This window comes from Poecilia mexicana, unplaced genomic scaffold (genome assembly GCF_051168715.1).
Source record: "Poecilia mexicana isolate PSO_F unplaced genomic scaffold, ASM5116871v1 scaffold_22, whole genome shotgun sequence".
NCBI lineage: Eukaryota > Metazoa > Chordata > Actinopteri > Cyprinodontiformes > Poeciliidae > Poecilia > Poecilia mexicana.
Genome location: NW_028263391.1, coordinates 7867863 through 7884792, shown reverse-complemented (window position 1 = coordinate 7884792; position 16930 = coordinate 7867863). Strand labels below are relative to the sequence as shown.

Below are 16930 nucleotides of genomic sequence, written 5' to 3'. Positions count from 1 at the left end.
CCCTTTTCACTTTTTTCCACATATTATGTTACAGCTAGAAACTTCAGCGTATTTTAAGCAATGGACCAACAGAAAGTAGAGCATCATTTTGATGTGGAAGAAAAATTATACTCCACTCCAGGACTCTGGACTTTCTGGAACAGTAGCAAGAAAAAAAAAAGAGAGAAGGTGCTCTGGTCAGGTAAGACTAATTGGTGATTGCAGTGTCATGGCGTGGGGATGCTTTTCTTCAGGGAAGCTGGTGAGACTTGATGGATGATTCTAAACATAGGTCATGTGAGAATACCAGGTTGGAGAAAAGAAAAGACTTCAGACAGAGGTGGAGGTTCACTCTCACACGGCAAAACAACCCTAACTGTACAATCACAGTTACGGGGGAATTGTTTAATTTCATTAATTGAAACATTCAAAGTCAAGATTCAAATACAACTGAGAATATGTTGGAAAGTTTAAAGAAAAAAATTGTTTGGATGCCCTTCATCAGATCTGACTGAGCTATACTTATTTCTGCAAAGAAATCTGTTAAAAATTTCACAACCTTGATATCGCTCTACTACTAAAAATCCCAACAAAACGGTTTAAAGTTGGAAAAGTTGGAAAAATGGGGGCGGGGGTAGCTTACAGGGTGCAAATACTATTGCAACACAATTAATTCACACTCAGGACCACTGTGTTAAGTTCCATCCATTCATTTTCTGTAGCTGTTTAATCCTATTTGGGGTCACGGTGACGGTGAACCTATCTTTAGCAGCCAATAGGCAAGAGGAGAGATGCACAGTAAACAGGTCGCCGGTCCATTGCAGGCTATTAACTACCTGCTTACGTAATCATCGGATGAGATGATATTTGAACATGCACAAAGTGTTGCAGCAGCCGTTGTGGGAGTAGCTTTGCTTGGGTTTTGTAAGTAATGTAAATGTCTCAGCAGACTGTCAAATGGTAAAATCACAGTTCATCTAAATTAGACCTCCAGGATGTTAAACCTGCATTTACTTGATGTCCTGTTTGGCCTCTTTGAGCTTTAGCATCTCTGCCACTAAACTCTGCACCAGGTGTGGGCATTGTGTGCAGGGAGAGTTCATAGGCCTGATTGATGAAATTTAAAGGCCAACCCAGTCTCATCAGTCCTTTGCAGTTGCGATACCGTATTGCGCTGGTATTGTGACAACGTTTTCATGAGTTGTGTAGATCTGGAGAGGGCTTCTGACGGTTTCATGAAGCACTTCCTGTTCATATTTCAGCAGCCCAGATTCTGGGTTGCTGAAATGTAAAGACATTTAGTAGTTTCTTGGTAAAGAGTTCAGTCTGAGTAACTCATTTGCTACGGCTAACATGCTTCCCTCTACGCTCTTCTGTTCTATGTACAATAATTAATTTGACGTAATTGTGTATATTTCCTTCATTTTTCACCAGTCTTTGCTAATTTGCCTACTTTTTAAAAATCCGTGCGGCTCAGTACGTCACGGTTCTCCTGAAATGCATTTCGGAGTCTGAGAGTCTCTCTCTGGCCTGGTTTGGATCAGCCCCACAGGCTCTCTCTTTTGGGGCTCAGGAAAATGCCTTGATTGGCTCACGCGAAATTTGCCTGCACCGTGACATCACAGCCGCCGCAGCCTGCTGTTTGGCTGACGCTCGGAGTGGGGGATGGATGGTCGGGCGGTTGCACGCTGGGTGAGGCGGCGGGAGGGCTCATGGGAAACGGAGAGACTGAGCGACGCTGCTCAGTGCCTACAGGCCCTCTCTCTCTTTTTCTTTCTCTCTCTCTGTTGCTCTCATTTTGAGTTCCTCTCCAGGCTGTTCTCTACTAGGCTACAACTCCTCTCATGGTGGAAACTCTCAAGCAGCCTGCTCTTTGACGGTTAACTATTTCCTCACTGTCGTCGTGTCATTCTTGGTAACTTACTCTTCCTTAACCAGGAAAAACAAAGACGGTCAAAGTCTCCTCTTCTTTAGATGTAGGTGCAGACATACTGTCATCGTCTTAAGATGCGTGGAAGCGAATCACACCCTTCATCACGTTAAAACTTTAAAATGTGATCTTGCTTCATGTTTGAAACATTCGCACCACTTTCTGGCTCCCAATTAATAAACAGCAGAACTGGTCCCTGCAGTTTGTCACAACACCCATTCAGAATGTCGCTTTGATTTAGAGCTTTAATAAAGGTGCAAAATTATTGCTGGGTCCTATGAAAAAAAATTTATTCAAATGATCTCGTTTGTAGAAGCAGACTAATCATTATCATTTTCTATGGCTGGTTTTTGATTAGATTTCTTTGCAGTATCAGAAAATCTGAACGTTGTAATGACGACTGATTTAGAAATACGCCTTACATGCTCAAGATCCATGTTTGTTCTGAAACATTTATTTTAGCATAGAATTATCCTTGATTTGTTGGCTGGGGGATGTAGCCAAAAAGCTTTTTTTTTTTTTAACGCATTATAATGGTTTTATATCAGTAATTATTGATTAGCTTTTTGTTTTAAATGTCAAAAATACTGCCAAACTGGTGACGTGGCCGTTTGTCTTTTATCCACAACTTTCTCTTGAGCTTTTGTACTTATTTTCTACTTTCATGCTTACTGCTCCCACTTACTCAGGCACACTGTGTGTAATCTGTACTGTGCACTCACTGTGCACACCGTCGGCAGACAATTGAAATTTCACAGTCAAGCGTACCGAGTACCTAAATTTTTCTTGACAAATTCTGTCTTTTTCCCACAATCTGAATGGATATCATACTAGCAAGTTCGTTGAGCCAGTTGGGCACCAATCCTTGTTTCTCCTCCACCAGGGCACCCATCGGACAGCTGCTGGTCCTGCACAGAAAGTGGCACACTATGCACTGTAGTGACGGGTTGCAAACATTATCAGCTTGGTGCCGCATACAAAACTTTGTGATCGTTGTTTCCCACCTAGCAACTTACTGTACGAGTCGTAAAATTGACAATTGTGCAAATGTCTGCATTGTGTATGAGCGGACCTGACTGAGTGATGCATGCCCGAACATGTTGGGGTGTTTACTCAACAAAGAGTGAGTGAGTTAGTTGATGCCACCAACCTTGTTTAGCCTACATTCGTGTCTGTTGGGTTAGATATCATTACTGTTTTGTGAGACTGTCAATACTTTGGCATGCAAATGCGAAGGTTGCTGCCAACCTATGCTAGACGCCTCGTCTATTTTTAAGCCAGTGTTTCCTTTCAGCTGCTGTTCTGGTTCTTGTTGGGTTATTACTGACCTTACCACTATATGCTTTACATCCTGCTCCCCTCGGACTTCATAACTCCATGAAGGACTGCCAATCACAGAACCAGAAGAGGGTGTCTGTGAATGGAGGACATGGAGAGAGTGCCGTATCACCCCTGCTGCTGAGGAAACGCTCCTGTAGGATTTCCTTCTGGTGAAGCTAGTTTTTAAGAGATCAGAAACCACAGATGGCGCTGAAGTTGGGATGGTAATTGCAGACTCCAATGTGGAGTCAGATGCGGGTTCCGCCTTGATGCGACAGGCCGAGTCATCGGTGTTGCACTCTAACCTTTCGGTCAGATTTAGGGAGCTTTGGATTAGCTTTTTCTTTGTGTGAACTTTCAGTAACAAGTTAAATTGGAGGAATGTGCTTTTCTGTAGTTCTACCCTATTGTAGGGAAAACAGCAGTCTGACACTTGCCCATCAGCAGATTAAATTATCATTTCTACAGCTCAATTATCATGTTAAGTGTAAATTAACTGTAAAAACATTTTACTTCTACATTCCAAGATATCAATTTATATTCTTAGTCCAAGTATTTCTTTTTTTCTTTTCAGTCTGCTGTCTTATCTGGGTGTCTGAAACAGAGCTACCCGAATATCTTATGATCATCTTCTAACTCTCCAGCACTCGATTTCATGCCGCCCTATTTGGTATTCAGCAGTGTGACGAAGATGTCATAGTGACAGTGGAGTCTGATAAGCTGTTACAGTGTGAGGGCTGATGGGCCTCGTGTGGATCCCCCCCAATGTCTACAGTGTTGTTCAGCAGTAAAAAAAAGAGTGCCCGAGAGAAAACTGCGCTCTACATTTCTTCTGAATTACTGCTGCTGCGTTGGTGAGCTCACAGAGGGAAGTTATTGGTCATTTCAGAGAGCATTGTACAGTTAGGTTTCTGTTGCCACCTTTTCTATTAATTTTGGCTACATTGACTGTAGATATTTTCTTAGAGTTTCTTTTGGAAAACTTGTGACTGGTTTAGATTTTTTTTCTCTCTTTATATTTCTAGCATTTTTTTTAGTTAAAATTGGCTAGTTAAAGCACATATTTCTGTCCAAGAGTCCATGGCATGGTAGAGCCTACTTGGCTTGAATCAGCATGGATGAAAAGATCTGTATACAATCCTAAACCAAGGAATCCAAAATAATTTGTCTTCATCAAGAAACTTAAATAATTCAGTCATAATCTTAAAAATGACTTATAACATTAAAATTTGAATTGCATTTTTTTTTTTTGTTGCATTCCTGTCACTTTAGATGACTCCGACACCTAAATAATATGACCCTCCCTCTTCCTGGTTGCATGTTTGCCTCACTTGCCACAAAGTGTTAGGAGTTTACATGCACATAAAGTGAAAACTGCACTCTAATGGCAGGCATGAAGGGATGACTACATTATTGGTGGGCTATGTGCAATAGGGCTGTTGTAAACGAATATTTTAGTAATCGAGTAATCTATCGATTATTCTTACGATTAATCGAGTAATCGGATAAAAAAAATTATAAAATGAAATATTGGTAAATCTGGCATAATACCGGTGTTACTATCAGATATCAATATCAGTCCAATTTTCCATATTTGAGCATCCCTAACAGTTGCTTTTTTGTAGTTTAGAAAACTAACCTGTAACAATAATAGCTCACTTTCTAAGTTAACCAGAAGAAAAGTTATAGAAAAATCTGAAATTATATTGAATTTAATAACAAAGAGGCAGGCTCACAAATATGCTTATAAAAAATGTCTACAATCCAGCTTTTAGTTTATGTATTCATCTTCAGTGAGTTTAATAGATTAATTAAACTCACCTTGCCACCTAACCTGTCACGCTTTGGGTTTGAAAATACGGGAAATGCCGCCTGGAGTGGGAGGAGAGGGCGAATGAACGAACATGGGGTGGAGGGGAGGAAATAGACCAGCGGACTGACGAACCGTTAGACCGGGGGACGAACACGGGGGGAAGCAATACGGGATATTTACGACACCTTCACTGGTCACACTCAGAAACTCATCTACCAGCCATGTACGATGCGCTCCGCCACCCGTTTCTTCAGACCGGGATATGAAATGTATTGTGCGGTTCGTCGGTAAAGCTACATTTACACGGTAAGCATCAGCTACTCAGCCGCCCGCCCTGTTCAGTCTATCCGCTCACCTCAGCGCTCTTCCCGCCGTTCGCTTTCAACCAGCAGCCCCGGAGGAGAAATGCTGCCGTACTCCAGGCATTCCCCCAGTCATTTTAAGGATGCTTATTGGTTCCCCAAAAACGATAAAAAGTCGGGCATTATCATCAATCAATAAAATCCCCACGGGCCAATCTTGAAGATTGGACTTTATGCCGCTGAGACTTAGCTTTTGTCAACAACTCAGAGGCGGAAGTGAGAGCTCCGCGCAACGCAAATGAAGTCCCGGCCGGAACACGGTGCGCTAACTAATAAAACATAAATTAACGAAGCTTCGAGGCAGGTAATTTTTCCTCGAGGAATTTTAGTAATCGAGGTACTCGAATCATTCGAGGAATCGTTTCAGCCCTAATGTGCAATGAGTGATTGTTCATGTGCTAGGAATAGCTTGGTTGTTCCAAAAACCAATTTTGTAATAAATTCAAAATCAAACAATTAAAATTTGAGATTGTTGTGTCAGAAAAATACAGCAAAAACAATCAGCAAATATAGAATGTACAAGTCGATGTTTTTCCACCACGTTTAGTCTGATGGCGGTCGCTGAAGCTGCGGTCTGTCCAACGCAACCCGAGCCACTGTAAAAGTTAATGGGATAGTTTTGCTTCCAGCACTTTCTTGGACTTATGGCATCCTGTCAGGTGTTGGCATGTCCTGCAGAAATTATTCATACCCCCGGCAGACTGAGATTTAAGACTATTTTCATTCAACCAAGACGTTTCTGACAGAAAATGAGACGGATGTCTGTCATAAAATAAGAAAACGATCCAATCAGAAGAAACATGTTGTGAAATTAAAGCGATTACTTAAACCTACTACTTAATTAATTAATGCCTACCCTAATTTGGTGGGTATTTATTGCACTGTTTATGATTTACCGTGATAAATTTGTCGTTAGAATTTTGATTTATTGTTGTTGCAATAAATTCCAATTAATAAAGTTTAAAACTGTCCACATTGTTTGGATTGTTTTTAGGGCTGTTGTAAACGAATATTTTAGTAATCGAGTAATCTATCGATTATTCTTACGATTAATCGAGTAATCGGATAAAAAAAATTATAAAATGAAATATTGGTAAATCTGGCATAATACCAGTGTTACTATCAGATATCAATATCAGTCCAATTTTTCATATTTGAGCATCCCTAACAGTTGCTTTTTTGTAGTTTAGAAAACTAACCTGTAACAATAATAGCTCACTTTCTAAGTTAACCAGAAGAAAAGTTATAGAAAAATCTGAAATTATATTGAATTTAATAACAAAGAGGCAGGCTCACAAATATGCTTATAAAAAATGTCTACAATCCAGCTTTTAGTTTATGTATTCATCTTCAGTGAGTTTAATAGATTAATTAAACTCACCTTGCCACCTAACCTGTCACGCTTTGGGTTTGAAAATAAGGGAAATGCCGCCTGGAGTGGGAGGAGAGGGCGAATGAACGAACGTAAGATGGTTTGGAGGGGAGGAAATAGACCAGCGGACTGACGAACCGTTAGACCGGGGGACGAACACGGGGGGAAGCAATACGGGATATTTACGACACCTTCACTGGTCACACTCAGAAACTCATCTACCAGCCATGTACGATGCGCTCCGCCACCCGTTTCTTCAGACCGGGATATGAAATGTATTGTGCGGTTCGTCGGTAAAGCTACATTTACACGGTAAGCATCAGCTACTCAGCCGCCCGCCCTGCTCAGTCTATCCGCTCACCTCAGCGCTCTTCCCGCCGTTCGCTTTCAACCAGCAGCCCCGGAGGAGAAATGCTGCCGTACTCCAGGCATTCCCCCAGTCATTTTAAGGATGCTTATTGGTTCCCCAAAAACGATAAAAAGTCGGGCATTATCAATCCCCACGGGCCAATCTTGAAGATTGGACTTTATGCCGCTGAGACTTAGCTTTTGTCAACAACTCAGAGGCGGAAGTGAGAGCTCCGCGCAACGCAAATTAAGTCCAGGCCGGAACACGGTGCGCTAACTAATAAAACATAAATTAACGAAGCTTCGAGGCAGGTAAATTTTCCTCGAGGAATTTTAGTAATCGAGGTACTCGAATCATTCGAGGAATCGTTTCAGCCCTAATTATTTTCCCCACTGTGTGTTCAGTCAGCGTTTCGAGAAATGTTGACAAATTTATAAATCTGATTAAATCCGGTAACTGCGTGCAACTTAGTGATGTAGCTTTTGTTGTCACTTTTATTGTTATCACAATAGTACCACAAAATATTGTGATAAAGCTTTAAGTCTATATCGCTCACTCCTACTCTAAATAATGTTAGGTGAAAGTAGATGGAGACATTTTAGTTGCTGCTCCAGGTCTGTTAATATTTTCCTCTCATTGATGACTTTAAGTCAGAAATATTTAATATTTTAAACTGGATTTCCAACCCGCTAATCTTCTCAAAATTATATTTTGGCTACTAATCTTAATATTACTTCTTCAACTTTTAAATCTTTTATCTTGTTGCTTTTTTTTTTTTTTTACATTTGTGAATGCTGGACTCAGTTTAAAAAAAAAAAAAAAGTATTCATCACTTAACGATTCGTTGTTGGTTTTTACAATGCTTCTAGAAATGTAAACATCACTGTGGGCGATTTGAAGTCTATTAAATCTGCCGTGTAAATAAAGTTGACTTACAGTGCTTCCAGCTGGGTGCCAAATCACATAAAAGTCCCATGCTGCCACCGACTAGATCTGGTTACAGCTCGACGCCATGGTTCTCGTCAATCAAAAGGATTTGAACCAAAATCAAAACTACTCAGTTTAATGTACCAAAATGAAGTTGGAACATTAAAGTTTAAAATTGTTGTTTAAGTGTCTAATTTTGTAGCCATTAAAGTTGATTATGTTGTGTAGGAAAAAAAGCAGTACTTTCAGTTGTGTGAAATTTAGTTTTACCGTCAAGCTACTTTTAGATTAATGAAAATATTGTCCAAAAAAAATACCACAAGAGGGGGCTTTTTTGATTTCATATTGGCTTTTAGGGACATTAAGCACAGTTTTGGCTGTCATTCACATCCCGAGTGCCTCAACCGGTTTGTGTTGGTGCATTTTCAGAGTGGGGAAACAAAAAAAAGCAAGAATTGTTGTGGTTTTTCTGGTGGAAAGTCATACGGTCCCTGCCCCTGACGGTCAAGAGCAGAGCATCAGGGGGTGTTGAGAGACGGCATGCGATACATACGGGGGTGACTGGAGCAGAGCTCCGGTACCAGGCAACTTACCAAGTGCTGTGTATAATCTGAAAACACTCAGCCAAGACACATGCAGGGCTAAGACCAGGCACCCTACCAAGACCGGGGCCTGTGGGGACATCCTGGTGAGAGCTAAGCCTCCAGTGGGCCTGGAGCTGCGCCAGGAGCCACACACACACGAACACACACACACACACACACACACACACGTTAAAGCTTATACAGGCTCTCATCACACCCACACAAGCCCAGACCCACTGCGCATGCAAACAACACTAAACAGAAGGAGAATGAATGGAGCAAAAGACAAAGAGAGCATGAGGGTTGAGGAAATTCAAGGTTTGCAGGCTGAATTGAAGGTTTGCAGCGCCAGATTTGTTTTGTTTAGACGCGCATTAGCGCATCAACGTCTCATTCAGTCGGCCTCCCCGGCTACAATGGGGACTCTCTGCGTATGAAATTAGCCTAATCAAGTTAAACTCGCATTTCTGTAGACGTGTCTGGTGCACACTTGTTAATTAAGCAGTCGCGGTGTCCGAATGGAGGCACCCCATGTTGCTGAGTAACTCTAAAATGCCGATTGTCATGTTTCTTTTTTTTCCTTTCTCCTCTTCCTCTTGTTCCACAGATTATGTTTATTTTGAGAACTCATCCAGCAACCCACTTCTGATCAGGAGGATAGAGGAGCTGAACAAGGTGAGTGGGTGTCGGAGGTTGAATTTCCACCCTTGAATGTGGCACTAATCCCACCACTGTGTATCGGTTGTTAAGGCTTCTGCTTCACCAAATCCTCCAGCGTTGTATCTTTCCTTCGGCTCCTTTAGTAAAACCTGTAGAAAAATGTTTTTTATTTTTTATTTTAATTTTTGTAAACCTGTTCAGCTTAAAGTATAGGAACAGTACATCTCAGTACATTCCCACTTAACTAAACTTACAGACAGGAAAACGCAGCAGCCAATACAGTCGCTCTTCCGCTTTAAACAAATAGATGATTTGAGATTAATTACATTTAAAGCAATGTGTGCAAACTGTAATACAGGTGCATAAAGTAATTGGCCTTGATTTGTCTAGGACATTCCCGGTCCTTACAGAGCTGTGCAGACCAACACGTTCTCCACAAGTAAAGAGAAAGTTGTTCTCTCTCCCGGAGCTGCAAACGCAGCATGACGTCCTTCTGTTCTGACTGCCCTGGTTTGAGAGTTCCTCCACTTTGCTCTTGACACACGTCCTGGGCACAACTTATTATTTTTTTTGTAACTCGTGGCGCCAGCAGCTGGTTGCTAATACATCCTTGCTAGCTAGGTAGCTTTGTTTTGTGTCCGTTTTGAGTAAGTGCACCAGTTGCTTGGGCGACTTTTGTTTTTACCACTGCCAGCCGATACGATCCAGCAGGAATCATCCCCTGTTTTTTCCCAGTATTAAATTTAATTCAATCTGGTATTAAAAAGTCTTAGATTGGACTTGCTGAAACCTGCAGATACCCTTTTTTATTATTGTGATGGATTTAGAGGTCTTAACGCTTGATTTCATTCTTCCAAGATTCTATAATCCTTCTCAGTTATTAGGAAAAGTGCTACATTTATATTTCAGAGGTAAAATCCATTTCTTGTTACAAAAATACATAAAAAATTGTTAGGCTAAAGATCTGAACAAATCACTGCTTTAAGGCACTTAAAACAGCTTTACAGTTTTGTGGCTTGTCTCCTATTAAGTAATACAGGGCAGAACTGACATTTTATTCATTGTTAATTATTTCAAAAATTGCAACTTGGAATTTGAAATCCTACCATTAGTCACAGTGTGTTTTAAATTCTTCCATCTGTTTTGCATCGAAAGCAGTCAAACTGTTTTATTATAATAAAAGCAGGACTAAAAGGGGACAGATGAGCTGTCACTCATCAAGTCAAGCCTGCGAGCTGTTTTTTTTTTTTTTTTGTTTTTTGTCAGAAACCCAGTGCCAATCTCCTGATCTGTGCCTCTGCTCCAAAATGTGGAGGTTGTTGTAGCGTGATTGACACAGATCCCGGCGTCGGCCTTCTTCTTTTCCGACTGTCGCCGTCGGTCTCCTCGCGATACGGATTCAGATTGAGATTTAAGAAGCGTAGATGTGTACAAGGAAAACCGCTGAACAAAAATTATGAACTAAACCGGAGGAATCCATTCTCTCCTTGCATAAAACGTAAAGACGACTTAAGTAAGTTTTGGGTTAAAATCCTTAAAAGTGGCAACAGATGCTTTCAGAGTGGGGCTGAAAATGAACCCGTTTTGATGACAAAGCGTGTGTGAAAGAATTGAAATAGTCGTCACAGAACAGGTTTAGTTTCCAGTGATTTAAAATTGCGTCAGATTAACATTCACAGACCTTGAAATCACCTCGTCACATTATAGGTACGGCTTACATTCCTGCCTAAACCTTTTGATGTTGTCACTTTCCCGCTATTTGCTGTACAAAAAACAAAAACTTAATTTGCATCTACCTTGAAAACACATATTTACGATTTTAATCTCCCAATTTAGCTGCAAGACGGATTCCTTTATAAAATGTCCTTCAATGTCTTATTCTAAATGTGATTCATGAGGACTTTCTGCTTGGATGACACACATTTAATGTCTGTTTTTGCTTCTGTAAATTCTGGTCGCCAGCCGATTTCTTGGTACATTTCTACTTGCTAATGTCTGTGATGCAGACTGAGGTTTAGTTTTTCTGCTATTTTTTTTTCTCACTGCTGCACATGAACCGATTATCAAGTTTCACACAGAGGATCCTGTAAGTGGGATTCAAATTATTTAACTAACAAAAAGAGAAGGTGCAGGTCCTCCTTGCTGGCAGAATAAAAGCTTAGAATGATCTTTTTTTTTCATACTTTTCTTTTTTTTTTCAGTTCAACATAATTCAGCCTCAACTCCTCTAAGCATGAAGCCATTTTTTAGTCTTTTTGTTTTTGATAAATGATTCAATGTCTCATTAAGTTTGTAGGGAAAACGGCTACGTTAACAAGTCTTGGGCTGATTTAAAAGAAATATATTTTTAATTTAGTCTGTGTAGTGCATTCTCACGTGTGTCGGTTTTTCTTTGTGCGGCACCACTTGTTGCCTTGGTAACGTCGATTGTCTCTGCTTTGCAGACAGCCAATGGGAATGTGGAGGCCAAAGTGGTGTGTTTTTACCGGCGCAGGGACATCTCCAGCACACTCATCGCTCTGGCAGACAAACATGCAAGTAAGTGACTGACCAAAAACCCAACCAGTAAGCATCGGGCATCAAAGACTTCCAGCCCCCGGCGTAAAAATGCCCTCCTCTGCTGCAAACCTTTTCTGTTATTTTCTCACTGCGGCGGTGAAAAGCCCCAACATTAAATAGTGCAAGCTTGAAATCAAAAGAGCTTTTACTGCACTGATCCAGGCTGCAGACTTGTTTGAGGAGAAAATTGTTTCTTCTTTTGTTTTGCAGTGTGACGACGACTCTGCGTGTATACCCGCACGGGTGTGTGTGTGTGTGTGTGTGGAAGTGTTCAATGTGCAGCTCTTTGCTTGCGGAGTGCTGTTCTCCAAAGCAAGTCCAGTCGTACTCAGAGTGTCGCTACCCCAGGTCGCCTCTCGGTGTTAATATCTGTGATTTGATATTTCTCCAAGAGAAGGGTCAGTGAACTGGGACACAAATGAGCTAAAGGGGAACGCTGTTCAGTTGTGTGGCAAATCCAACAGGAGCACGCGCAAAAGAAAGATTTGTGGCTGCAGGTGGCAGAAGGCTGTCGCTAAAAAGCGGCAGCCATTCCAGACTATTGCATCATCGCCAAAGAGGTCAGCTGAATTGAAAGGGAAAAGAAGCAGAGACAAAACAAAACAGGATTTCTTCCGACCAGGTGGCTTCATATTCTTAAAAAGAATTTTAAGAAAAGGCTTTAAATTCATGCGTCTTAAATTAAGGCCTTAAAATGACTGAAATTCCTTAAAGAAAATGTAAGTCGGCTTTCAATATGTTCAATCACAAGTCTTAAATTTTGTTATGGCAGGACCATTTAATGTCATATGTTCTACGTAGGGACTTCTCTTCTCTTGTGCGGAGACCTCTTCACTCACTGCGTTGTGCAACTCGAGGCGGTTTAGGCTACCAATAACAAGCTGCTAATGCTTGCTAGCTCGAGAGCACAAAGCGGCTGCCAGGCGACACAGAAAGACCCCAGATATGTTACAGTTTTGGTCCCCTGTATTCTTTTTTCTGCATCTCTGCTGTGGTAGAGGTGTTAAATTTTATCCATAAAGGTCTTAATGATCTTAAAAAGCTATAAGTTTGAGTAGGTGAAACACTTTTAACTCTACAGACTGTCATAATCTCTTGATGTGCATTGAATAATTTGATTAGTTTGGTTAGGTAGCCAACAGGTGCTGAATGATATTCAAATTCAAAAGTATTTAATTTTGCTTTGGGAATAATAAAGTAATTCTTTTAGTGAATACTTGATCATTTGTCAGAAATGATGCACCTGCAGCTAAAAAAAAAATCTAATAACATGTGAAAAGCTCAGCACCTTCTGAATATGAATACTGTGTATGGCATATATGCTGTTTGTTTATTTGTTTGACTAACCGATAAATAATTGCATGGCAACCCTAACCCTACGCCACTTTAGGAGTTCTGGTTAGAACATAACTACAGGTTTTTTTTTAAATCTTAAATGTATTTTCTTTGTACAGCATTGGCTTAATTAAAGCTTTGTGTTTTTTCAGCTTATATATATATATATATATATATTTTTTAAATCTGTGTACTCCATTTATCGATCAATAGATTACTAAATTAGTTGACAATTATTGAAATTCATCAAATTATGTCTATATAAATTCACATTTATTCATCACAATTAATCTGTGTTGTTTCAGCCGTAAAGCAAGTTTTGGTTTTGAACATTAAAATCAGCACTAATGAATAGTTTTTTAATTTGATTTATCACACACACACACACACACACACACACACACACACACACACACACACACACACACACACACATAGTCCCTTTTATAGAAAAAGATGTATAATAAAAGTAAATGTAATTGGCAGTAACTACCAGCTACTTGCCTCGTTAATCAAAGCATTAGTCAGTTTTCCTTACATTACCACTTTGTTTTTTATTAAATACATGTCGTCACAATATAATATGTCTTGCATCTGTTGCAATCCAGTAATTTGCATGTTAAGGATCAGATGCTTAAAAAAAAAAAAAAAAAAATATATATATATATATATATATATATATGTGTGTGTGTGTCTTCATCAGATGTGAAACCTTCTAGATTAGCATTAAAACTGCACCCAAAAAATGTTTTCATTCCCAAAACTTGGATAATAAAAGTATTTTCCACAATTTCATTTAACTCAGTCTACTGTCTTCAGTAAGTCGTGCTGTCATCCACACGCTCTGGAGGTTTGCAAACCAACTTGTCCGGCTGGGTGTGGCAGGCTGTGTTGGCTCCGAGGGTGTGAAAGCACTTGCGTGAGTCTCTATAAAGAGACCGACCGGCCTTTTTGGAAGCGCGTTTATATAAATACAAGTCTTAACCACGGCGTCCACAGAGGAGACATGGGGGCACATCTATTGTGGGGCAGTCAGTGGTACTTTATTGAGTCTTTTTTTTTTGTATGCAATTAATGTCTAGAAGAAGTGTAGATTAGTAATTTGAATGTACTTATAAGAAAACACACTGAAATACTCTGCAGGATCTGAGTAGATTGGACCAGATTTGGATTGTTGATGGGTTGACTTGACAATTTCAACATTTCTAATTTAAAACCCCCCCAAAACAAACGGTGACAATTGGACTCTACCACATGGGTGTGGTTAACATCCCATCTGCATTTCTGTAGCTGCGACCTCACATCCCCTTGAGTGCATGACTGCAGATACATGCATGTGCATGCATAATAGACCCGAGCTGCTTGCCTTGAGGTGCCACTGGAGGGCTTGAATCTACTTTTAATTTAACATTTCTAATGGCTCTGCGGACAGCAGTTCTTCGTGGCCTGTGTATATATAAATCTGGGTGTCTGCTGTGAGTCACTGATCAAATATTTTGCTTGCAGAGGTTCGCAGTGCTCCTTCTGCGCGAGGCCTTCAACTCGAGCTTTAGTCCCTCCCTACAAGTAAAGCAGGGCTCCAAAGTGGACAGTCTCTCTGGAGAACTTGGCATTTTGGCTCCAAAGCTCCTCCTTTCAAACACATGAATTTGCTGTGACTCAACCTTTAGTTTCTTTTTTTTTTCTGTCTTTTTTTTTGTTTTTTTTTTAAAGGTGGTGCCTTCTTCCTATAAACTGTGGTCTCAATGCTATTTGTAAAGTGATTCACAAAAGCATTGGCAGTTAGGGAAGCTAGCAGGGCTTATCCAACCCAGTTTTGCTTATGTTTTCATTTAAAATGTGCTTCATTACTTGAAAACTGAAGACGTTTTACGGCCGCCTCACTCGTAGCTCCGGTAATTAGGTGTTTTCTGCTCCCACAACTGAACATAATGGAAGATGACTGTTTCTAATTCTGTTTTTTTTTTTTTTTGGCTCTGAAGCTCCTCCTTTCAAACGCATGAATTTGCCTTGACTCAACCTTAGTTTTTTTTTTTTTTTTTTCTGAATTTTTTAAACCAAGTCTATAAACTCTTAATGGGTGCAATGGTAAAGCTAATGCAAACAATATAAAGAGTCGTCTTACTTTCCAGCTGTGTTGGTTTTGTTCCCGTTTGGAATCTGCTGTGGATTGGAGGAAAAAAAAAAATCACAATGCACTAGAGTGAGGAAACGGTTGAACACTGAAAAGGTTTTCTGGAAGTCGTCTTTTACGTAGCAAACAGAGAACTGTGCAGATAGCTGGTAAGTCTTTCACTTCTTTTGACCTACAGTTGCATTTTTGATGACTGTATTTTACAAGCGTGTTTTTTTTTTTACTTAGTAACATGTTTAGTCTGAGATAGAGTATGTTTGTATTTCTCCATTTCCTGAGCCACTCCATAGCTTGTAGCAGCACATTTGTATCCATTCAACAATTGGCTACTATTAGAGATGCACTGATCAGGATTTTGTGGCTGATTTTTCGTCTCCGTTTTTGTAAAAGCTTCAAGCTGCCAGTCCTGATTTTAGCCGATCCTGTTTAAAAACTATCCATGTCATGCTGTGTGCATGTGAGAGAGCTAACATTGTAGGGTTTTACTGTTTCAAAACAAATGCATTATTATATGCGGTCTGTCTGTGCGTCCTTAAGAAGTTTTAAATTCATTCATCTAAAATGAAGACTTAAAATGTCTTAAATTCAAGTAACTTGGCCTTAAGTATGTTAAACACAAGTTACATATTTTGATCTGACATGACTATTTAATCATATTTCTCAAAGAACTTTTCTGTCAGGCAAAAGTGACTAGATGGTTGAGGCTACCAGTAAGTCACTGCTGACATACCCTGGCTAGCTAGCTAGCTAGCTAGTTTTTTTTTTTTTTTTTTTTTTTTTTTTGTACATCTATCATGAATAAGAGCAAATTTATTGCTAATTGGCTGAACAAAATTCATACATTCATGAACTTTGTCCAGCCAAAGACCACTTGGCTGGCAAATGGACAAATTTAAGACTTTTAAACACCATTCATGATGGTCTTAAAAAGTCTTATATTTTAAACCGACAGAAACTCTGATATGGAGCAGTCACTTCAAACAGGTTTTAGGACCTGATATTAACAGCTAGGGCAACTAGCATGGTCAGCTTTGCTAACCGTAAATATTTATCTCTGTGTGTACTCTGTATTAAATAATGTACACCCCTAAGTTTTCCAAAAGACTAACATTTCCAGTTCATCATGTTCAATGACGGAGAATGAAAGCTTCAAAGGAGACAACAGGGCTATTTTAATGGGTTTAGTTTCTCCTTCCTGTTATCTACTGAAGTCTGAGTCTCTTCTCCAATGAAGGACAGACGGCACATTTTCCTGCCTGCAAAAGTTTGGTATGAAACACTAAAAGTTGTAAAAGCATCAAAAGACAAATGAGCGAAAAGAACAACACTCTTAAAATTATAGTTCTCCTCTGGAGAAGCCTGAATGAATTGTGCCTCTATAAAAAATATTTTTAGCTTATAACCTTTTGTGCTTCCTTTGGATGTGTTTAAACATGTCAACAATACAGACGACTGGCTAACTATCTTAATGCAGTGATGACTTCTGCTCTGAAGAGTGTTTTAAGTTAGCATGACCTGAAAATTTAGAAAATATGAAATTAAAAAATTTTCCGACTGTTTGCTCATCCCTAAAATCAACAGATTACTATTGATAAACTTTTCTTTC

The 16930-nt window shown here is 39.8% G+C and overlaps 1 protein-coding gene across 2 annotated transcripts in view; it reads left to right on the top strand.

The window, feature by feature from the left end:
* The window catches only part of mta1 (metastasis associated 1), a 44549-nt gene that overhangs the window by 7543 nt on the left and 20076 nt on the right, over nt 1-16930 (top strand). For both annotated transcript variants that reach the window (XM_014988795.2, XM_014988794.2), the window contains exons 2-3: nt 9244-9311; nt 11741-11834. In XM_014988795.2, coding sequence (XP_014844281.2) covers nt 9244-9311; nt 11741-11834 — 162 coding nt within the window. The remainder of the gene's footprint in view (nt 1-9243; nt 9312-11740; nt 11835-16930) is intronic.